At 41.7% G+C, this 24091-nt stretch overlaps 2 protein-coding genes and 1 long non-coding RNA gene across 10 annotated transcripts in view; 2 read left to right on the top strand and 1 right to left on the bottom strand.

Annotated features, from left to right (window-relative positions):
* The window catches only part of FGD5 (FYVE, RhoGEF and PH domain containing 5), a 91128-nt gene extending 70940 nt beyond the window's left edge, over positions 1–20188 (top strand). The window contains exons 11-21 of one of the 2 annotated variants that reach the window (XM_015875277.2): positions 918–989; positions 2375–2443; positions 6171–6254; positions 7879–7958; positions 11744–11843; positions 13225–13362; positions 13746–13848; positions 14880–15010; positions 16078–16206; positions 18126–18274; positions 18843–20188. In XM_015875277.2, the coding sequence (XP_015730763.1) occupies positions 918–989; positions 2375–2443; positions 6171–6254; positions 7879–7958; positions 11744–11843; positions 13225–13362; positions 13746–13848; positions 14880–15010; positions 16078–16206; positions 18126–18274; positions 18843–18879 (1092 nt within the window). In that variant the 3' untranslated portion in view covers positions 18880–20188. The remainder of the gene's footprint in view (positions 1–917; positions 990–2374; positions 2444–6170; positions 6255–7878; positions 7959–11743; positions 11844–13224; positions 13363–13745; positions 13849–14879; positions 15011–16077; positions 16207–18125; positions 18275–18842) is intronic. The other variant, XM_015875279.2, reaches the window with a different exon arrangement.
* LOC107319919 lies at positions 1313–23010 on the bottom strand. 3 transcript variants are annotated; one of them, XR_001558001.2, is made up of 4 exons: positions 22803–23010; positions 21710–22649; positions 14814–14969; positions 1313–2996 (listed from the first exon to the last, which is right to left on the bottom strand). It is a non-coding gene; the product is annotated as an uncharacterized LOC107319919 (long non-coding RNA). The 3 variants fall into 3 exon arrangements; XR_004308767.1 differs by having other exon boundaries at positions 14830–14969; XR_004308768.1 differs by having other exon boundaries at positions 21742–22649.
* The window catches only part of NR2C2 (nuclear receptor subfamily 2 group C member 2), a 45050-nt gene continuing 43087 nt past the window's right edge, over positions 22129–24091 (top strand). The window contains exon 1 of one of the 5 annotated variants that reach the window (XM_015874859.2): positions 22129–22241. The gene's annotated coding sequence lies outside the window, so the exon portion shown is untranslated. Of the gene's footprint in view, positions 22242–22281; positions 22394–22490; positions 22599–24091 lie in introns of those variants that run through there. The other 4 variants (XM_015874864.2, XM_015874863.2, XM_015874865.1 and 1 more) reach the window with 4 other exon arrangements.

The following is a 24091-nucleotide window of genomic DNA, read 5'->3' as shown; positions in this document are numbered from 1 at the left end:
GTCACAGTCTGAACTGATAACTTAGCACCTGGTGAAGGGACACAGCCAGCCCTGGGAGCACAGGTGAAAGCAATTCACCTGTGTGCCTGGAAGGGGTGGAACCTAGCTCCACCACTCCCTAAGCATTATTTAAGGGCTGATTGCCCTAGGGAAGAATCTCTTTTTAGAGATTTCTCCTTTTGGAGTATTTGGTAAGTCCTGATCCAAGGGATGGGTAAGCAAATCTATCTTTCTTTAACTGGATTGTGGCTATTGCTTTTCTGGGGGGTGATTTAGAACTAGTTACCTGCCATTACCTTTCTCTGCAGCAGTTAATAGTATCAGAGTCTGATAATGAGCTTCTCGATCTTTGCAAATGGTAAAGAGAAATGCTATGGTAATGCTTCCTTACTAGTTAAGCTTCTGAGTTCCTTGGTTCAAAGCCACTAATCTGCTAGTGCAGAATATAAACCTCCAAATATGTTTGGCAATAGCCTTATTGTATCAAAGTATGCTTTGAATTATCAATGTTTACTACTAATAAGCAAGTCCTTGGAGTATTTATTGTGTTTAGTCCCTGCTTCTAGTTTCTTGGTTCTCAGACCAAGAAAGTCAGCAAAGATGCCAATGTTTAAACTCTGCGTGGAGTGAGCAGGCTCTTTTGAGCCTGAAGGTGAACTAAAGTACAGAGGAAGATGTTAAAGGTGTCAGGAGTGTATAGTGTCACAGCAGATGTGAATGCAGGTGTTGAAGCTTTATAAAACCTATGAAGCTGGAAGAAGACTTATGAACTTTAAAGACTATGGGCTCAGTTCTCTCTGAAACCTAATTCTCTAATATCACTTTGCTGTTATAAAGAAATAAAATGGGATGAGTTTGCCTGTTTTGCTAAAGAGCAATTACCATCTGGTCATCTAAATGTTGTTTCTCTCCTTCAGGAAAACCTGCAGAAGCTGGTACACGTTGAGCATAGTGTGAGAGGGCAAAGCAGTCTCTTCCAGCCAGGAAGGGTGAGTGCTGCAGACAGACTTATGCTGATAAGGACATTGTTTCTGGCCAGCTTTCTTCTCACTATCTGTGTGGATAGCAAGATTTCAGACACCTACAGGTGCTGTTTTTTGCCCCACTGTGATAAGAGTTGTAGCACTGGTTTATGTAAGCAGCCATCACTCTGGCAGTGCTCCATGATTTCACACAGTGTGGCCATTATACTTTTTGCTTCTACTCTCTTAAGTCCTGTCATGGGTAGTGTATTCTGGGGGAGAAGCTATTTTCCTTCATATATATTCTTGTTGGAAGGCTTGAAACATTATCAGAAACTGCTTGCAGCCTATGAAGGCTTAGATAGAACTTTATTTGACTAGGTAAGATTCCTCTAATCAGGGGAATTGCATACTTCCAAATTTTCACTTACTGTTCTCTAGTGTGCTTTTAATGTAAGACATCACTTTTAAGCAACGTTTGTAATGAAAATACAACTCGCAGCTTGAAACAGTGATTGAGCACCTGGTAGGAAGGCAGGACCAGTCCAGGGGAGCTCAGGTGCGTGCAGTGTACCTGAGTGGCTAGAAAGGGTGGATCTTGTCTTCATCCCTTGCCAGACCTCATTTAAGGGCTGGCAGTGGAGGCAAGGGTATCTCACTGGAGATCTCTTCATGCCTGAGGTCTTCCAAAGGTAAGTAGCTTCTTTCCTTTACTCCTGTGTCCATGGCTGCTGTGTATGAGCAAATCATCTCTTGTTGCAGTCTAGGACCTTGTTGCTCTGCTGTCGTTGCTGCACTTTCTGTTGCATTACAAATATATGAACAGAAACACAGGAAAGAGCAAAACTGAAGCACCAAATATAAATTTTTCCTCTTCTGTTTCCAGTCTTGCCAGTTTTCTTAGGTCCAAACTGTTCTAAACTTTAGAAGATTGAGATATTCAACCCGAAATTTGCTTTCAGTCCGTGTAGTATGTGTTTTAGCTGGTTACATATACATTCCTATTTACACACATAATAATACGGACAAAGTATTGTACATGTTTCCAAGCACATGTATGCATGCAGGCTTAGTTATGTGGATAGATCTCAATATTTTATTTCATTTAATTTTCTTAATTAGGGAATGCATTCTTCTTTTGAAGCCCATTAAATTTTAGCTGTGCAGAGCAGCTTGCGAGGACAGGGGAATTTCTAAATTAATTATTGTTGATACAAATGCAAGCCATAAAGAGCGTCAGGGCTAGGCTAAGGCAAATCATGAGGAGGGCTTGAGGCATGTGTTGACATATCCATTCCTTACTGTGCTGATGGAAGCAGTTGAGTACCATTTTCTCTTGGAAGTATGTTTCTTTTTTTCCTCAATAAGCTTCAGAATGCAGTCTCAGGATCAGATCTTCTTTTTCCTTCTAGGTCTTTGTGAAAGAGGGAACGCTGATGAAAGTCTCTGGGAAAAGCAGGCACCCTCGGCACTTGTTCTTGGTAGGATTTTTCTGTTTTTACTGTCTCTTTCATATCTTCTCCAGCTCTAAATCATTTAATTACCAACTGTGATGTGTTGAGTGGGCTTCGGTTGCTATCAGGATGTAAAAGTCTGCAGGCCTTTCACATATCCCGGTTGGCCCTGCAAAGGAATAAGGGCCGTGCAGCCTTCTGTTTTTGCCACAACTCTGTACAGCTTTGACTGGGCCACAATTCTGCGAAGGAATGTGGGTTTCCAATGTGCGCAGCAAAATGGAAGCACCAAGGTCCATGCTTTCAGTGGCTGAGCCTTATACTTGAAAATTCTCCTCTGAGGCCTTAAGAGATCTGATTAGAAGCAACAGAACAAACCCTTCTAGTAATGTTTATGAAGGCAGTCTTTGGGCTTACTTGGACAGGATTTCTATCCTTGAAGGTCAGGAGCTGGGTTTTAGTTCCTGATGTCCATTTCTCTGTAAATCAGCTGATAACTTTGTGCACTACCTTGTGGCAGTCCCTCTGAAAGCATGCCTTCAGCTCTCTGCTGATTGAAGCAGCAGTTTTCAGCGAGGGCCTGCAAAATTTCAAGACAGTTATGAGAAATTAACTTGTAATCAATTGGCTGCAAAGCCCTTCACATGGATCCAAACTCTACTGGAAAAATGTAAGCATTCTCAAATCAAAGCATGAAAAACCACTTTTGCAGGTACAAAATTAGCACTGATGCTTTCTGCTTCGCGTTATACACAACACTGCAAAGTTACAGGGATCTGAGACTCCAGGTTCATGAGTGCTGTTCTCAAATTTACAGGTAGCTCACTGTGTAACCACAGTTATATTTGTGCTTTCATTTGTATGAAGGGGAAGATACTTGACTGTCATATGAGACTTTTGTGATGCTTACCTGTTTGCAAAATTGAAAAGCACTGTAAAGTATTAAGCATTCCTGTGGATACTAACATTAAAGTATTGTTTGAAGACTACATTTTAAAATGAATATATTACATGCCTGGATTATATACTTACTATGGCCTCTGTAAGTGCTGACAGCTTTTTCCCCAAGACTATCATGAGGAGAGATGGCGTATCATGGGAAACATAGTCTTTGCCATTCTTCTTTTTTGTCCTTATTAATAAATTTCTACTTCTACATAAGTAGAATACACAAGCTTCTCTGCCAATTTGCTCATGTACTGCTGTCATAATCAAAGGTCAGATGAGATAGGGCATAGTGCTGGCATTTTTCTGGTAGCTTCGTTGGTTTGTTTAGAAGTGAATAAATTCATGTAAATTGTAAAAAAAAAAATAAAAAAAATAGTAAAACAACATAAAAAACATGACTTTCTTGCAGCCACAAGTGCAAACTATGATTAAGAGTGCTGTCATGCAAAGTATATAGTGGAATAAACCATTGTGGTTACTCTGAAAAATCAAAAGATGCATAGAGGTTTCATTTCTCCGCAAACACATAACTTGAAACCACTTTAGGCTTCTTGTACTGTTTCCTTAGAGAGGGGGCAATTGGAACTTGGAGACAGTTTAGAAGTTGTTGGCCAAGACCTTTCCTTGAATTCAGTGTTGCTGCCTGCCTGCTGCCCCCTCTCCCCCCCCCACCCCCCCAGTTGTCTTCTCTGCAAGTTTCTTAGACTGCAGACCCATGCCACCTATGGTGAAAATGCAGGAAAGAAAATCAGTGTGAAATGCTGAAATTTCTCCACTGACATCTGAATGCTTTTGTATTATCTGCTCACACTGCTGATGTTTCTGTAATGCATCACCATTCAAGTGATGTTTAATGGACTATTCAGTCTTAAAACAACTACTGCATAACTCTACCAACAGACTTCCATCTTTGAATGTAGGAGCTTTTCAACAGAAGTCTTAAGGGCCTACCACCCATCCCTACCTCCATCCCTACCTATGTCTTTTTGTAACTATGTGCTATCTTGATTCTGACATCCAGGGGTGATAAAAACAAACAGCTCCAAGAATAAAATCTTCTAAATACTGACTCTTAAAATGTAAATTGATTTAAATCCCTCTGTATCTAAATATTTTGTAGCTACTGGCAAAATTCAGGTAGAACAAGAACTTGCCCTGTGATATTTATCAGAAAACTTACAAAACTGTATGCTCCTTTTGCCACACATAAGATTATTAGACATGAGTATGTACAAGTGTAATTTAGCTTTGTTCTGGGTGAAATTGTTTACCTTAGCTACTCAAAACAGATCTATTTATGAGCACTATTTTTCTAAAGTTCTTTGTATTGAACTTATGCTGACTATAGCTGAGTTAACATGGAGAAAATTTCAGCGGAAGATTTAAATTCTCATCATGGGAGATGAGCTCATCAAACTGAAGTTGTAGTTAGTACATACCAGAAGAATTAGGTGTGATCCAAAATTGTATTTGGCCTGTTCATTCAGCCTGTGCTTTGATGGTGTGTGCACATGCCCTGAATATATGCCCCTAAGGGGCGATCCATCTGTTCACAGCTCATATGGATGTAAATGCAAGTCACATGCATTCAAGCATTTTTAGCGTGCGTATTTTTTGTGGGTGTGCATGTGATACGTATCATGAGTTTACTTGAGCTGGTGGTTTTGGGCGGGCTGATGATATTGTTGGATGTGGTGCTTCCTGGCAGGATGTTTAGTGAGGTTTGCTGGATGCCTGTTTCCTGAATCCAGTCTGTTTACAGGGATGTTGGGGCCTCTCTGCAGTTCACTATGGGGCTGCTGATGCTGGCAGGCCCCCTGACTGTCCCACAATTGTAGAACTTTGCAATTCATACATTGTCTCTTATCTCACCCTTCCAAGAATTTCTCTACAAAGGCTGCTTGTATTGCAAGTGGGGTGTAGGAAGCTGCTATCAAATAAGAGATTGTTTAATGCTCTAGCCAGCAGGACTGGAGCATAGGAAATTTCTGAGTCACAGCCTGGAAAATGTAGCCCCAGCACACATTCAGGCTGCTTTGCTGACACTCAGATGTTTAAAACTGACTTGAATAGAACTACATAAGGTTCATAAAGAGCTATCTTTCAAAGACATTCAGAAAAAAAAGCATATGGTTGGAGCTTTTTAGGCAGGGAGTTCACTATGGTACTATATGGGTGCCAGCTGTTCAGCAGAGCACAGATAAGCTTGTCTCTGCTGCAGACTCAGTGCTGCGACATATCTGGGTGAATTCTACTAGCAAGGAAGTCCAGTTCCTCTTCTCACATACCCAAACCATTCCTTGCTAAATCATTCTTACAAGCCGTGACACCATACTTCCACTTCCTTCTTGCCTAGAAAACAGAAGTCCATGAAACCCATCTCTAGTTCTGGCCTTGTCACAGCTTTATAGTCATCGGTCTAAGAGAGTCAGAGCTGCAGAATCCTGGGCAGTTAGTTGGTATTACTGTGTAATAAGTGCATAACCTGAGTTCCTGTCTTGGACATAGCATTGCCCCTGAAACAAGCAGCTATTTCACCAAAGCTGAATAAAAGGGAGATGATTATCTACTTGCTTAGCTGTTAGCAAAAGTCAGAAATGGGAAGGAATCAAAATTCTGAATCTAGATTTCACAGAGCTCTCTGGGAATGTAGGTCTTTGTCTAAGTTGTGTAACTTGGGCCTGCCTTTCGCAACAGTCCTCGCAGTTCAAGTTACTGCTTGTTTTAGGAATCCCCCACTGGGAGTAACGGTCAGACTTGTAGATCTTATTGCAAATGGTTGATTTTTGTCTTTTTCTTTATACAGATGAATGATGTCCTTCTGTACACATATCCCCAGAAGGATGGCAAATACCAACTGAAAAATATGTTGGTTGTGTCAGATATGAAGGTAATGCCTTATGTGTATCATAGGCTGAAGTTAAAATTGTAGAGTGGGCAGTTAGTTCTTTTCTGGTTTATGTCTTATTTCTGGCTGATGTTAAGGAGATAGAGGGGGTGGACCAGGAGTTGGAAGGAAAAATAAAGTTTAGTAATTATATAACAGATTATCTGTAAGGTTGTGACTTGATATGACAGTCTTATTCAGGCTGGTAATGAATAATGCAGGTCAAAATCAGATTTACCATCTGATCATGAAATTCAAGACAGAAAAAGTTTATTATACCATTTCATCCCTTCCCCTTTCTGTGTCTTTATCCATATTCACTGGGCTCTAGGTTGCCAGCCAGCCTTAAACACTTGCCGCTTACAATTTACATAAGCTTTCATTTACCTGTTTTCAATATCTCTATTGACTGTTTTAATCAGAAATGTTAATGGAGTCTAAAACTTCATAGGGAAATGGTGTATTGGGTCATACTACAATTGCAGAAACTGGATACCAATTATCCTGTTCTTATGGTCTTCCCATGAGCATCCGCTGACACTGGTTCCTGTTCAACAGGAAATACTGGGCAGGAATGGTCTTTACTTCTGACCTAGGTGGCCAAGATCTTTCATAGCTATTCTGTGGCTGATATGCCAAGTTGTACTTTTCTGAAATAAGACTTGAAGTAGCAAGTCAGGAGGCTGGGGCTGAAGAAAACATACAAGACATGAGTTACTAATAATTAATTTCATCAAAATGACACAAGGTGCGTTTGAGTTTTCTGAGAACATGGAAAGCTATAACCCCAAAGCCCTCGTGGTCTAAAAAGAACTTTAGGTCCCTTGTGAAAGTAGGAATCACCAAACTGTTCTGCTTCGAAGTAGAAAGGATTTGAGGAACAGGTACTTATTGTAGTACATTTGAAATACAGAGCTGTTGGTTTAATAGAAGCCTGTTAATAATATCACATAAAAACCGTGTAGCTGTGTTTCCTCTAAGTAGCATTTGCTATTAGTAGACAAAAGAAAAAGTTTCAGCTGAGCTATGTCTTAGGTGCTTTTGGCTCTTACAGAGCCTGGCTGCAGACAGGCATTCACTGATCTGAAGCATTTCACAATGCATAGTCTACATGAAGAAAACTGCTTCCATTCTTTGCAGGATTCTAACTGACGTAGTCTGACTAAATATCTCCTAAGCTTGTCATATGAAATTTCAGCTCTGACTGACAGCTTATTGCTACCACTGTAGTTGGGTTAAATTATTTGTTTTCCCTTTAGAACCAACATCATATCGAAATAGAGAACATACTTTGCTAAATTAGCAATAGAATAGGCAGAAAACCTCACCTGCCTATCTCTTCACATTTAAATATGAAAGAGGTCTGGGATGTCAGAGATCCCTTTTATCATAGTTTCATAGTCTCGTGCGGGTTGGAAGGGACCTTAGAGATCATCGAGTCCAACCTCCGGGATTCGAGCCTCCTGTGTAGCAGAGCGGCACTTCTACCACTTGCGCCACAGGGGGATTCGAACCCGGGCCCCGGTGTTGCAAAGCGGCATTCCTACCACTCCGCCACCAGGGCACACATAGATATCTGTACAGTTTAACTCATATCTACCTTTATGTTCATGGTATTTGTTTCTAGGTGAGCCGCCCAGTGACAGAAAAAGCCCCAAATGTCCTGAAGATTGAATGTGATGAATATTGCCTGACACTGTCAGCAAGGTACTGTCTCCAAACTATCACAGCAGAAGCTACATTCTAGCTATATCTCTAGATCAGTCTAACCAATATCCAAGTCTTAACTAGTGTTTAATTCTTTTAAAACTTGGTTTTTGTCCATGCAATTGTGATAGACAGAGTCTGAGTGCTTGAGTAAGCAATTACAATATTAATTATAAATGCAAAGCTCATAAACTGTAACTATTTCAATTCATTTAACAAGTAAAGATTAGAACTCAGCTCCTGACAACATTTTCAAGAGAGGGAAGAAGAAAATGTCTTTTTAAGACAACCGAGTTCTGTCAGTTGATCTTCCGTACTCTTTTCTTGTAATGCCAGGAGTATGTTACATCTGCCTTTCACAATTACATTTTTTAGCTCATACCACTAGTGTTACAAAATTTGCTAGAGAAAACAAAGTAGGTGATATCGTGCAATAGATATAAAAGCACTTAATAATGTGTAAATAACAAAGCCAAAATTAAACTTCATTGGCAACTTCATAGGTCTTTCTGTTAAAAAGATCTTCACTATTGTATTTGTATAGTGCTAGTACTGATTGCAACTGAGAGTCAGTATCTCTACTCTGGGATTATAAACTAATGGCAGAAGTAGATTATAGGTCAGTGTTTGACCACAAGATAGCAGTGAGTGACTGTATTTTTTTTTCCATGCTTCTAGTCCAAAACTGTCTTGTGAGTTTACCTAGATCTACAGCAGAAAGGTGGATGGATTGGTTGTCAGATATAGCTCACTGTAAAGGACATTTCCTAGCAGCAATCATATTAAAATTAACTCCTTAAATAAAAAAGTCTTCAAAGCCTTAAGTACTTTTTTCACTGTAAGTCTCTAACTACACAGGAGTCATAGCAGACTTCCCTTAACTACACAGTGTAGTAAGAAGACAGGGAGTGCGCTTTCTTAGTTGGAATCAGAATTTGGAACGCTTAGGAAGAGTCTGAGGAAGAACCCTAAGAACATTTGCAGTCTGTGGGCAGTACTCAGATACCTGTCAAAGCTATTTTGTCCATTTCCTTTTATAACCAGCAAATAAGAAAGTGTTTGAGATTTCCTTAGATGTGCATATTTATCACAACCTTCAAAATATGCACACAATACTTCTACCTGTTGACAGTTACAAAAGCAAGTGGAAAGTTCCCCCTCTTCATCATAGATGGGAAGTAGCTGCTGCATGCCCCCTTTATACTGGGTGACTGAAGTTAGCATTTCTAGGAAGATGCTTGCGATGTTTTGCTTTTGTGCTCATGTCAAGTCTGCTTAGTTAGTCTAAACTAAATGTGTGTGATCATTGGAAGCTATGTTACTTTGCTATTAAACAGAATAAGGGCTGGTAACAGCTGGATTGAAATTGACTCTTACCGGAACACTGGGATAGAGACCCTGTATTTTCCTTGTGCTGCTCATTCTGGGACCAATCTTCCCTAAGAGCACAGGTATTTCCTCCTCTCCCTTTCTGTGCTGGCTGGCAGAGCTGGTGAGACACCAGTGGGACAGCATGCTATTCTCACCACAGTACTGTATTCACCAAAAGGAGCACCAAAGACAGAAAAGAACTAGAAGGCTTCAAGCATCCTTGAAGACTGCATCTTTTATCATTTGCACTGCAGTGCTCCTTGCCTGTGCAGAAGGCCAGTTGTTGATGATCACAACCCAAGTCTCTATTTTTTAACACCTGCAAAAGACAAGGTGAATGCGCACTGTAGAAAGGCAGTAAAATTTTGACCAAAGCTCAAAAGTTGGCATAGGTATATCAGAAGGTGGCACTGCAAAGCCTTTGTGTCTCCATTGAAAAGCTATGTTCTTACCTTGTGTTAAACTGACAATAGATCTGACCACAGAGCCTTTATGGAGAAGGCTGATACTGTTGTTACACCGTTATTTACATGCCAAAATATGCTTGGACACAGGAGTAACCGCTTAGAGCCCTTCTGAAATACTGGAGCACTGGGAGAAAGCAGTCAGTATCTCCTTGCTCAGGGACTAACATAGAGCGATAATGACAAAAATCCCATTCCGATTCACTTTTTTGTGTTCTCTGGCTGTCCCCTGCTGGACAGGAGAGTGCAGTGACAGTGCGACCCTCTATTTTCCTAAGGAAGAGTACATGAGGCAACACAGGGATAACTGAGTTTAGCACAAGGGTGCAGTCATACTCAGGCTGAAACGTAGCAATGGTGAATCAAAGTCGGAGGTTCTGAGCCTCAAAAAATATATCTGAGCTTTTGTATGACCAGTGAAATATATAATTGAGAGGCCCAGTGACTTAATTTATCTTACTCATCAGCAGAGAGATGTTATTCCCACATTTATTAGGTTAATAATCTGTGATTATTGACTGGAGATGTTTAGTGGAACAAGGGAGAGGTTAGCATTGGCTAACAGGCTTTTAGTAGCAGGTTTCCCTCTTGTCTGTCTTTATCTATTCACTAGAGGATTTAATCTACATCAGTGTAGGATTTCTCTTTACTTGTTTATTTTGCACTGGAAGGGGCTTATTTTATTCTTCAAATCAGATCTTAATTCTCAAGAACTAGGAATTCTCAAAGAATTCCCAAGAATGATAAAGGTTGAAGCCAGGACTGCCTCTGTTAGCACTTTGCTGGCTGGGAACGTGTTTCATTTTGAAAATACAGGAATCTCCTTCAGATTTCCTAGAAAGCATAATTAGAGTTCTGATAGTAATAGGGACTGACCAGTAGTGTGATTCTTGTCAGAGATTATCTCCTGTATCATAGGCTCTTAGTATGCAGAGTATAGCGAATATGATTTACTCTTCTAGGAATCCCAAGCTTGTTGAATTTTACAGAAGCTTTATGTTTAGAGTGCAGAGGAATGCCAAGTCAGGGATGCTTGATCAAATCTACCATTTCCTAGCTCTCATTTATTTATTTTTATTATTGTTATTATTAATGATAATAATGAATTGCTGAACAGCAATTAGCAGTGATTCCACTACTAACTTTTAAAAGCAACTTTAGTGGGTAGCTTTCATGAAAGTGGCAGCTATAGCTCAGAGGTGAGAACACACTGAGATATATCTGCACCACTGACTGATGCTGGCAACAGCCAGGGCTGTGCAGTTTTCAAATAAACAGTAAGCACAGTTTAAAGTCACAGCATGAAAACCATCTGACATGCAGCAAGCCTAATGGTTCTAAAAGAGAAAATGCATTTGATAAGGCATTTGATTAGACTCTGCTGCTTTTCTAGGATGGCTGGATTATCAGAGAAGCTGAGTGCTTCAATATTTCATCTAGTGCAAAGAGGGCACCTTTGGGCCAGACTGGAGAACGACTAGCCTCCCTGTATAACTGCTACTCAAGGGAATGTAGAACTTGCTTTCCAAATTGCCATCCTGGTATTCTGCCAGGAGCATGGAGCTTGTCTGTGATTGAGCTAGAGAAAAATGAAAGCATTTACAACTTTACCAAAAATGTCAGACTTCTACATTTCCTAATGTATAGATCATCTAAGCATCTTGTGTTATGTGCCCTAGATAGCATAATAACTAGAATGAACGCAAAAGAAGAAACATTTTATCTCCGGTGTTATCTAGGATTGACCAATTCATAGCAAAGTCAGAGACTACTTTGGGGGAAAAAAAAGGGAATGCAGTGCCTTCTCAGTCACAGTAATAACCAGAGAGCTACACTAATCCAGCTAATCCAACAGAAGTTCAGAATGTGAAGCTTTTCTCCTGTGATCCAAAAACAACTTGTTTTGGTCCCTGATGTACATTGTGTTAACTGCTGTATTTCATTCCACAGCTCTTGCTTGGAAAGGGATGACTGGTACAACTGCATCAGCAGACACATCCCAGATGACTACAAAGCTCAAAGTACTTCCACCTTCCACAGCAGTGTGGAGGTAAGAGGAAGCTGAATCTTTCAATGCTTGAAGGGGAAAGAGAGATGATGTTGAAATGGGAAGGGAAAGAGTCATAAAATGTTAAAATGCAGAGTTTCTTGGGCAAGATATCCTTAGTACTTCCAGTAAGATCAGAATGCCAAGCCTAAATGACAAAGCTCATTACAATCCATGGCTTTAGAGACCACCTCTGTGTTCTGTGGTCTTTGCTTAAATACAAATTCACATGGAGGAAGACTAGCAAAATTTGTTCCCAAATAGAAACTATCTTGAATTATCTAAAAATAGGTACAAGTTCTTATCCTGGTTTTAGATGGAATGGAGTTGATTTTCTTCATAGTAGCTGGTATAATGCTACATTTTGGCTTTTATAGAAAAATAATGGTGATAACACAGCCTATATTAGTTGTTGCTGAGATCATGAGGTCATTTCAGCTTCTCCTACTGTACTGTCAGAGGGAACTGGAGTTGCACAAGAAGATGGGAGAGGACAGAACAAGGACAGCTGACCTTAACCAACCATACTGTATGACATAATGTGGAAAAAGCTAGGAAACTGGGGGAATTTGCTGGGGAGAAGAGAGCCATGGCATGGGAACTAGCTGGGCATTGTTCAGCAGGTGTGAGCAATTGTGTTGTGTATCACTTGTTTTATGCACACTCACACACAAACACATACATAGAGAAAACTGGGATCAGTTTCACATTGACCATGGCTTCATAGGCTTGAAGAACAGACACCTGCACAGCTGCAGCCTTGTGCATTTCAAGAAACAGGAATAATAACTACATTTACTACAGTTGTTCCATATATCCAGATCAGCCATGGAAAGTATGGATTAGGTTTGGATTCTGTGGGGATAAATTCCACTTTGTGCACATCATGGTTTGCACTGGAAAATAAACAAGTTTGTACTGTTTTTTGGTACTTTCTCTTCTGTGTTTACAAAACTACCCCAAGGTGTAGTGAAATAATGAACTTGGCTTCTTTGCTGTTGAAAACTATAGAGCTAGAGTTTTTTAGGGTTAGTATTTCAGAAATCGACAAGAAAAAATGGCTTTAACTCATGACTTTACCTGCAAATTGTATATGCAATGAATGAGATCCTTGCCTCACGTGAAAGATTGTTAGTGACTGACCAATAACTGATCTACATTCATTGTTATCTGTTTTGACTCTGGCTTTCACAGCACCATATATCAATGGCCATAGACTTTCTGTGCTGAAGCACTTAGAATCTGTATATTACTGCACTAAGAATTGGAAAACTGGGTATTTTAGCAGGTGAGCTGTAATGAAAGAATTGTAGTACGAGGGGGACTGAATGGGTGCACGTTGAGAGTATGGATGCTTCTTGATTTATTCTTCTTTGATTTTAAGTTACGGGAAAGGCTTGGAATACCATTGGGTGAGAGGCCTCCTACTTTGGTACCTGTATCCCATGTTATGATGTGCATGAACTGTGGCTGTGACTTTACCCTCACTTTGAGGCGACATCACTGCCACGCCTGTGGGAAGGTAAGAGCTGTACAAGCTTATCAGGGAGCCTTTATTTACACTAAGATGCTAGCTGCCACCGCTCTAATTTTTGCAAGTTTGTTGCAGTATCAAGACCAGAATCTGACTTCCCACAGAACCTGTTAATGCACTATGTTAGGTAGTTGGGTTTCTAATTACCAGTGTGCAAGTAAATTGTGTGTGATTTTCACTGGCTGTAAATCTGTGTAAATCTACAGTAATTATAGTTCAATCAGTAGATTTACCCTCACTGACACAGGTGTAGCAAAGTTATATCTGCTTGGCTATCCATCATTCTCATAAACAACTTGGAGCATTTGTTTTCTATGTGCATAAGTATCAATTAAAACTATATTTACATGCAAATCTCCTTTCTGGAGCAGATTGTATGTCGGAACTGTTCAAGAAACAAGTATCCTATGAAGTACCTCAGAGATCAAGCAGCCAAAGTCTGTGACAGCTGCTATGTGGAACTGAAGAAAAGAGGTAAAGTTCCTCCATTCTTGGCAAAATTGACAGATCTACTGTCTATTTGTATAATGGAGATGCTTTTAGGACCCGCCTACTACACTGATCTTTGTGACAGGATTTCTCATTTCAACCACAATTCACATGTGCTGAGGTCCCAAATGTCCCAGACTGTAAGGCAGCTAAAATTGTTTTAGGAAGCCAATTCCTGAGGGTTTCTCTGGCCTTTCGATATGCCAGAATCACAGCAAGAAGTGTGAGATGTAAAAGATGTAAACATTGGAGCTGATAGCTGTTCACTGTCATTTCTAGTGAAATCCATTAAAGGAACACAGTGGCTTTACTGTTCCTCATTCTGTCCATATTCCTTGCTGTAGAAACAAGAAGGAATGCTGAGGTAAAGTGCAGAGCCACTAAGCTTTTCCACATAGGAGGTTAATCTGGAAACAGATGGAAGCAGAAATTCTTAACAGTAGAGCTGCTGCCTAACTAGAAGTCACTGTGTTACTATATGAGTCTGTGTTCTAATCTGAACAGACATCCAAAACAAAGACAAATTGTGGGGTGAGGGATTTATATATGTAATTGTGGGAAATGGCTCTATACCCAGCTGGAGGCCAGTGACAAGTAGTTTTCTCCAGGAGTCTGTCTTGGGAATGGTGCACTTCAACATCTTTATCATTGTGACTGGGATAGTGAAGGTTTACTGATGACACCATGCTGAGTGGTGCAGTTAATACAATAGAAGGAAGGGATGCCATCCAAAGGGACCTGGACAAGCTGTTCTCTTGCTTTGCCAAATTTTCTTTCAGTCTACTTTCGAGAAGCTGTAGGTTATTACCAGTACTTGAGGATGCTGTGAAGTCTAGCCAGCTAACCAAATTGAACAGTAATTTGAAGGAAAAGCTGAAACAAAAACCAGCTATAGAGGAGGCATTATGTTTTCCATAGTTGTTTGCATTAGCATAGTGTGTATCTATTACCCCTTGTATGACATACAGCAATTCATCCATTTCTTCCTTCTCTTCTGAATTTTCTTAATCTTACAGAGCGGCCACTAAGTGTGAGCTTCCCTCCAACTTCATCCAGGTGTTCAAGCAGTGCCTTCTCTTCTGTCTTCCACAATATCCATTACTCATCTTTCAAGAAACAGAAAAAGATCCCATCAGCTCTTACAGAGGTAGGACCAAGCTGGCAAGAAAGGCAAGGAACTTCTGAGAACTGCACGCTGAGATTTTAGCAGCTGTGTTTAATGTGTTCTGCAAGCAACGGGCTCATCCCATGCTCTAGCTGTCATCATGCAATTATTTTTTTCTGTTTTTCACACTAATATTTCAAACATAATGTATTCTGAGCTCTGGAGGCAGCACAGAAACTTCTTCAGCCCACTGAAAAATCCAAATTATAGCAGCTTACTTACATTTCCTCATCAACCTATACTGTCTTCAGAAAACTAAGACCACCAGCTGGTACAAGGAGGCAGGCTGCAGCCTTCACAATTTCCTCATTGACTAGTTACTTTTTATGAAATTGATGAGAACCTTATGTCTCACAATAGCATTAATTTGTAACTTTCTCATTTGCTTTAGCCAGGACATGGAATGCTTTTGTTCTGCTACAAAACACTGATGTGATACTGCTCAGTCTTCTATCTTGTCGGAAAGGCTGGTTTTGAGTCTCTGAATTTTTTTCTAATTTGGTATCCTTGTAGTTTGCTATTGTAATTAATGATGCATACTACATTGTGTGTGTGTGTAGTTTCTCTGTGCAAAATATGGATCTTTAAGGTCATTAATGAATTAGATCTCAGAACAGGTCTGTGAGAGGGGTGACTTTCCTCAGAAATATTTCTCTAATGAAATCAAGTAATAATAAAGTTACTAACATAAGTTAACATAAAAATATTGCAAAGTCCAAAATATAACCATATCTTAAAGGTGTTCAAAGGATTGTCCTCCCTTTCTGGAAGCATGATTTTTTAATGTACCACCTCGCCCAACAAAAAGAGCAGGGAGGAGGGGCAAGTTAAGTTTCTCAGAATACAATTGTAAATTTGTTGTTTCCAGTAACTATTCAATTGCACTTTTCCATGTGGTACCAAGAACAGAGTTTAAGATCTTCAAACAGTGGAGGAAAAAAAAAAAAAAAAAGCAGACATAACATAAACATGATATTACTTTATCCATGTAAACATGCATTTCAGGAGGGAAAAGGTGACTCAGTCATAAATCCCAATTTCTTCTTCAGGTGGCAGCCTCAGAAGAGGGAGCTGCCATCAGTGGTTACCTCGCCAGATGTAAGAGAGGCAAAAGACACTGGAAGAAACGCTGGTTTGTTATCAAAGGCAAAGTCCTCTACACCTACACAGCAAATGAGGTACTGTGCAATCTAACTTAAAGTAGTTTCCTTATTTTTATCCTTTACGCTCTGCAGACAGCAGAAGTAAATGTGGAAGGTATAAGTGGTGGCTGTCACAGCCAACTGCCTCTGAGAACTGGTTCTATCGGACTAGGTCCCTAAGCAGTAACTTTTAGCTGGAGAGCTCAACCACATCACTGGGTGGATCTCAGCAATGTCTTTACAAACTGCCCTTTGCTATTTGATTTTTATTTATTTATTTATTTTGCTCTTCATGTTGTCCTATGCTGTCAACCTGAGCCAAGGTATTTACATATAAAGACTTCAAGGTAATTGCCAGATTCTTTTTAATTATTATTATTATTATTTATTTTTTTTTTTAAGATATATGGTGCTATGATCCATTTCTGCTAGGGAAAAGAGTCTTGTATGTGTAAATAAGAGATACTATTATGCTAGTATCGACGGAGAGAGATAGGAAATTCTGCAGAGGTGAAAATACTGCTTACTATATTGACCTGTAAGCTCCTTCTCATAACTGAGGAGGCTGGCTTTCCAACGGACTATTTTTTAGGTATTTTTTCTCATCCCAGTCCCTTTTCTCATTTTTATTTTTTTCTCCAATTGAGTAGTTCCAGTGCCAGTAAACTTGAAGTAAATACAGTACAAGGAGTGGTTGTAACTGACAGATTTTGTAAGCAGAAACATAAAAAATTATTTTGCTAGAACTGTAGTAACAGCAATATTTCATATTTTAAGTCTTCAGAATACTCTGCAAGTATCAATCGCATAAACTCAGCAGTGTGAGGAATGAAGCATTATTAATAATCCCTCTAAAACAGATGAGGAGATTGAGACACAAAAGTGTTCACGATTTAGCCATCGTTGAAAACTTAACAGCTTTCTTCAGTAGTGCTGCTGTGTAGTTTTTCTACCTCCTTTGTTTACACTTGGACCACATAATCCTGAATGACTTCTTTTTACAAGGCCCTGCAGTCTCTCCGCAATTCAGACTGTTAGCGTCCAGTTTTGTATTCAATACACTTAGATCATAATAATAATCTTAGAAGTGATCACTTTGGTTTGGTGATAGGGGAAGAGCAATGGATGGCTAGTCACATTTTTTTATTCCCAGCTTACAACTGAGCTTCTAAGAGCAGAAGGCAACATACCCATAAGGAAAACATTACTTATAGAGACCAGAATTGCAGCTCTCAGTGACAGCTAAAATTCAGTTGGGTTAATATTTATTGTTTCTTTAACTTATATAAAGCAGAATTTGGCAAAGAAAAACCACAGCTGTTTGTTGGAAATAAATTAACACTGAACTGTGTTACCATTTCTGAGATTTTGAAGGAGTGTTGTTCAAAGTGAGCATGCTACCTGATGTGCAGATTGTTAAAACAAAGCTGAGACGGAGTCCAAATTCAAGCTTTCAGAAGTGCTGCTGTACTCTCCCACTTTGCCAGTAACCTCATAGGTTGCTTCCTGGACCATAATGTCAAAGTAGTCATTAAAGTAATACCCGTTTTGACCTTATGGGTGGCCACAAATAACTGTTCATTTAGAGGTGCTGCTAAGGTTCAAGACTATATGAACATGTGTGTTGCTCCTGTTGAATGTCACCAGTTCATCAAAAGATTCCCATTACTGCTTTTGCAGCCCAGACAGTGTTTGTATCATGATTGTTTTTCACAGTCACAGTCTGGTGCGGGTTGGAAGGGACCTTAGAGATGATCGAGTCCAACCCCTGGGATTCGAGCCTCCTGTGTAGCATAGCGGCACTTCTACCACTTGCGCCACAGGGGGAATTCGAACCCGCGTCTCTGGTGTTGCAAGCAGCATTCCTACCACTGCACCACCGGAGGCACCCAAAAGAAAGAGCCATCAAAGCTGCAGGCTTCTCTCTAATTTTTGGCTCTCTTCTTTGCTTTCAGGACAAAGTTGCCACCGAAAGTTTGCCTTTGTTGGGTTTCACTGTTGCCCCAGAAAAGGAGGAAGGATGCACTGATACAGTTTTCCATCTCTATCACAAGCAAACTCTGTTTTATAGCTTCCGAGCAGATGATAACTATTCAGCACAGAGGTAAGAGAATAGATGTCCATGCTAGTGTGCATGTAGGTCCAAAAGGAGAGGGGTTTTCCTCTCCTACCCTACCCTAACAGAGGAAAACAAATGGCTTTCAGAGCATTGACTAAGTCCAATTGCGTGCAACTGCCCTTAGTGATGAAAAATACTTTTTTTTTCACTCCTTTGTTTAGGTAGGAAGAAGGCTGAGCCTCAAGTCTTCCAGTCAAATGTGACTTTTGTATGGGATCTTCCTCAATTTGTGTTTTATTTATCCACCTCTTAGTTTGCTCATCAACAAATAATTGTTCAGATTGTGCAGTTTATTCCTACTCTACTACTTCTACATAATAAAATAATCATGAAATTTGTAATAAAAATGCCAGTGCCTCAAGGCATATAGGAAGAAAACTTGGTTTTATGGGAGGTTTTGTTTCTTTTAAACATAATTCAGTCATTTTATATTTCCTATTCTAATCACAAAGCCGTACCTACAGTCCTCTTCAGGCTTTTTATATTCTTAAAATGCATGTTTTCGAAAGAAACTGTTTCTCATGTACCATTCTTTCTTTCCTGCCCTTCTTAGGTGGATGGAAGCCATGGAAGAAGCATCCGTACTATAGCAGCTATCACTCAATGGACTTAGAAACCTGAGAATTAATATTCTATACAATCCAAGCAATCCTTTTATGTCTTACAAAACTGAATGGTGTATTTCAGGCAGACTGGCTACAAACACTGGATATGAACTGTATGTTTCCTTCCTTTCCTTCCTCTTACTTTTCCCCCACCCCAAAAGCAAACTTTAAAATAGGGCATGTTTGAGGTGACCTGTCCTAGTCCAACCTGTGCTATAAGCTTCTCCTATGATCCCACAGTAAGCTAAATTTAACACTAAGGAAAGAGAAAGCCATGGAAGTACTGACTACAGTAAGCAGCAGGGTCATTTTTACTTACTGTAGAGCACTGTCATATTTCACTCGGTTGGTTTTGGTGTCTACCATGGAATTTGAAACAATGTAGTAAACAACAAATACTCATTTACAGCACTTTATTATTTTCATTCAACTGCAGTTTAATCTCTTCATATTTCCATGGAGTTTGGTGGACTGATTCATCCGTTAACAAATGCCAGCATGAAATTATGCCCTGCATATGCTGAGTTGTTCCTACAGAAAAGTAATGAACAGAAACACTCCATTTACCCAGTCTACAAACACGGCACTAGCGATGATCCAGGATAATTAGTTACTATCTACTTATAATTTGACACAAAACACTGTGTAACTTATTTTTAAGTGTTTACTTTCATATTGCTACAGTATTTTGAAATGCACTATAGTTGCTCTGCAGTCCAGATGTTGAATAGTATTGTCACCCTGAATACCGTGTCAGATTCAAACCCAAAGGATATTTTTAATTTATTATAAACCCACAGACAGCTTTTATTTAACACTAATCTACCTAGCAGTGTTAAGATTTGTATCATTTATTTAAATATTCTGTCTTTATTTTCAGTCCTCCTGATGTTTCTGTTGTTGTTGCTATGAAAAAATGTCATCAAAACTTTAATCCATATAACAAGTGAATCATTTGAAATATGCTGGTGGGTTGAAACCTTCTCTTGTAAGAGTGCTTTGGAGCTCCTGTGGCTAAATGTACTTACTACACCTCCAGGGCTGCAGTTCTAGCAGCCAAAGTGGCAGTATGGCTTCATGTGCGTGCTGCGTTTACACCAGCTGAAGATGTCAAACTTTGGAGTTTTGGTTTCTGTTTCTTTTTTTTGGTTGGTTGGTTGGCTGTTGTTTAATGAAGGTTGAAAAGTGATGTTATAATCATTGCAATAAGATGATTTTGTGTTCTATGTTTGTCATAAAATCTGACTGCAAATAGAATTGCAATTATGATTAAAATATATCTTTCTACAAAAAATGAAATGCTCAAGAATTTTCTTACACTGTGGGGCAGGGAGAGGGGAAGAAACTTTACAACTTCCATTTTTTTAAGGAAGTCTTACTCAATCTCTGCATTGTCATGACTTTCTATTTTGTCTCAGAAACCTTGAAACTGTTCTGCATCTTCATTAGTATGAAATTGATCGCTGCTCAGCCATGTATGTGCCTCCCCTTTTTAAATACAGTTTAAAATACAGGTCAGTTCACTTGTACTTTCAGAAGGCTGTAGCACCATATCAAATAAAAAGACAACAGTTGCATAAAGGCATAACTGTGCAGGCAGGATTAATTGAGTTAATTGAGCAATGACTTCAGTAGCATAAAGAGGGCCACCAGACAAGTTGGAACACAAGGCAAAGGAATCAGCTGAGCTCTGATATAATGAATTAAATAGTGGAAAACAGCAGAAGTACTCAAGCTCCTGAAAAATAAGCAGATCTGGTGGGAATATAAACATGGCATTTCAGCACAGAGGGAAGTCATTGTGTTCTCCTGCATTCTCAGTGTCCATCTAGAGCACCCTCTCTGTGCTTCTGCCATTTTAAACTAAATTTCTTTGCTCTCATGCTCACATAATCACCAGAGAACAGCTGAATGGCAAATACCTAAAAAAATAAAAATACCTAAGCAACACTGCAGGACACTGAAAAGTTCATAGATGTATATTCAGGAGGGAAACAGCTGTTTATGAGGGTGGATAGTGATAGGGCAAGGGGGAATGGTCTTAAAATGAGACAGTGGAGGTTTAGGTTGGATCTTAGGAGGAAGTTTGTCCACCCAGAGGGTGGTGACACAGTGGAACAGGTTGCCCAAGGAGGCTGTGGATGCCCCATGCAGGCATTCAAGGCCAGGCTGGATGTGGCTCTGGGCAGCCTGGTCTGGCGGTTGGTGACCCTGCACACAGCAGGTGGGTTGAAACTGGATGACCACTCTGAGCCTTTTCAACCCAGGCCATTCTACGATTTCCCTCACACTCCTGGAAAGGAAAAAAAGAAGAAAAAAAAAAGAAAAAAAAAAAGAAAAAAAAAAAGCATCTACACTTTATATTTTATGAAGAAAAATGTATGCAAATATGTTTTGAAACGTCTTCTTTTGGAGGAATCCACATTCTTACATTCAAGAATTATTATCATTTCTCATCTTCCAGCTTCGCTGTCTGACCATTCCTTAACAAGAAATAAACTTACTAGAAGTACTAAAACTAAGCTAGGTAATTGTGATGAGCATAGGTTTAAAAAATGCTACAAACATGACAGAGCTGGGCCCACGAGTTCACGTTCAGTGACCACAGAGATGACAAGCCCCTAACAGCAGTGAACTCCTAAAGCACCTCAGCTGTTTACAGCAAAGATGCCAGACAACACCTGCAGTCATACATTCCGAAGTGGAACAATCTTCACGGCCTAGTTCCACTAGGCGAGCCCTAATCAGTGAGAACAACCAGATAAAATCAAACAAAAACTCAACACTATGTAAAAGTAGCCTTAAAGTACCAAACCTTTTGTGACTTAGCACCTCAGTACAACGCACCGGCACTCCCAGGGACGAGCGCCACCTGCCGCGCAGGTGCTGGGTCTGCTCGTCCTGCCGCCACCGCGCGGGCTGCGGCCTGGCTCTGCTCGGCGGAGCGCTGGCTCGCAGGGGCTCAGGTAGCCCCGCCCCTCCCCGCCGCCATCCTCGGCCCCGCCCCGCGATGGGATGGAGGGGCCCGAGGGCGGCATGGTGCCGGGAAGAGGAAGCGTCGGGACGCACTCGGTCGGTGGCGGCGGTCGGGGTCACGAACTCTGACCTTTCACAAGGCCCTGAAAAACAACACAGAACCCCTTTCCCTCCCCCACACGCGCACACGCTCCCCCCGCCCCATAACACAGTTCCACCCCCTGTATCCCTCCGTGGACCCCGTTAAGCTCCCACTGCCACCGCCCCTCGTAGGGGGGGTTTGGGCCGCCTTTGGGCACCGCCACCAACGCCGGCCCGCCCGGGCCCGGGTCAGGGGCGCCGCCGGGCCACGTTTGGCGTCAATTCCTGAGGTAAAAATCGTTTTGTCTTTTTTTTTTTTTTTTTTTTTTTTTTTTTTTCTGAGATGGAGACGGCCGTCTCGGCTTCTTCGTCGCGGCGGGGACTAGGGAGGGGGCATCGGAATCCCGTTCGGGAACACCTCCGCGAGCGGCAAAGGGGAAAGGTAACGCTCGGTTCTGGGGACGTGGGGGCACTGGAACACCGTCCGTCGCTGCGCAGAGGCAGCCGGCGGTGCCGCAGGCCCGGCCCGTGGCTCCCGAAGAGAGGGGCAGATCGTCGTGGCGCTGGGATGATCCGGTACGGTATCCCGGTACGAAGACGCCGTGCTGGGATACGGGCCTCGTGAGGCCGGAGCCGGTCCGGTCTCGGTGAGAGCCGTCCGCCGTCTGGGGGCCGCCGGGACCGCGGTCGTGGAGATGCTGAGCGCGGGACGCGGACAGAGAGGGAAGATGGAGTCTGAGCGGGCGGAGGCGGCGGCGTGAACCCGACCCTTTTACCTTTGCCACCGGGAGGGCGGAGGGGAGGGGGCGGTGGGTACTTTGCATACGGGGCTGAGGCCGCCGCCATCTTACCGGCTGCCACCCCAGCGTCGCGCGCGGTACCCCCAGCTCGACATGAGGGGATACCAGAGGGGAGGGGGGCTAATGGCGGAGGCGGCCGCTGCCCCGCCTGGGACTTGGCTGCCTGCCAGCGCGGCCATCTTGTGCGCGCTCGCGTCCCTCGGGTGTTTTCCTCCGTCCTCGAGGGGCGGTGCCGGCGGTGTGACAGGCGGCCCTCGTGGCCAATGGGCAGCGCGGGTGGGTGTGCCGCATCTCCGATGAGGTCATTGGCTGTGGTGGGCGGCGGGAAGGAGGAGCGTGGCCGCGGGCGCCGCGTCCCCAGGGAAGCTCCGTGATGGGCTGCGGGGGAAAGGGGATGGGCCGCGAGCAGCGCTGCTAGTGGGTGGTGGGGCGGCTGTCCCGGTCTGGGTGTCTTTCTGGAGGTGCTGGGGCTGCTCCTGTGCGGGTCGTTGACTTTGTTCTTTTTCGTTGTAAGAGTTTCTGCTGCCTTCTTACCACCGCTCGTAGCGTAACGCGGGTCCTCAGCAGAGCCGCTCTTGCCGACCCCTGTTTCCCGTTCTGTACTCCAGGCTCCCGCTGGGGCGATGCTGAGCTGCTGCTGGTCGGTACGCAGTGTGCAGAAAGCAGCCCCACTGATCAGTAGGAGGAGGTTTCAGTACAGCTGAACTCGGCTTTGCTTTGTGTCAAACTTGTAGGACTGTTCCCATAAAACACTGAACAGAGTGTGAGGAGTTCTTTGTTACAGGACAGGAGATGAACGTGTGTTCAGTTGGCTGCTGTCCTGTTGTGTTGGGATTGTTTTCCTGGTGCTCCAGGTCATTTTTTTCCTTTTTTTTCCTGTTTTTGTGTTCTGCCTTTTTTGTTGGTTGACTTGGATACTTTTTTTTCCCTCTCTTTTTCTTTTTGAGGGGTTTTGCTAGGCAGCAGAATCTGCTTTTTGTGTTGCTTTCTGTTGAAAGAGTAAAGGATTTTGGTGGATAACAACTCACAACAAGTTTGTTAAGTGACTTACCACAGGAAAACTTGATTGAGTCTTAAAGAGGTGTTCTTAGGAACAAAATCTCATTTTCAATGCTTCCTTCATCCTAAAGTGCTGAGAAAACATGAGCATGTCATGGTTTTTGGTTTTTTTAATGGACTTTAAGAAAATGTCTTCCACTGATATATATGATCATTTACACAACTAGTTTACCACAGTAGGATTTAACTATGAATGAACTGTAACATTTTAAACAGCACTAGCTTTGTAAAAGTTGAGTTTGGAGGGAGGGTGTTGTGCTGGAGACACGAATGTATTTTTC

Source organism: Coturnix japonica, chromosome 12, assembly GCF_001577835.2.
Source record: "Coturnix japonica isolate 7356 chromosome 12, Coturnix japonica 2.1, whole genome shotgun sequence".
Lineage (NCBI taxonomy): Eukaryota > Metazoa > Chordata > Aves > Galliformes > Phasianidae > Coturnix > Coturnix japonica.
The sequence above is the reverse complement of the archived record's forward strand: the minus strand, read 5'-3'. Positions and strand labels throughout refer to the sequence as shown.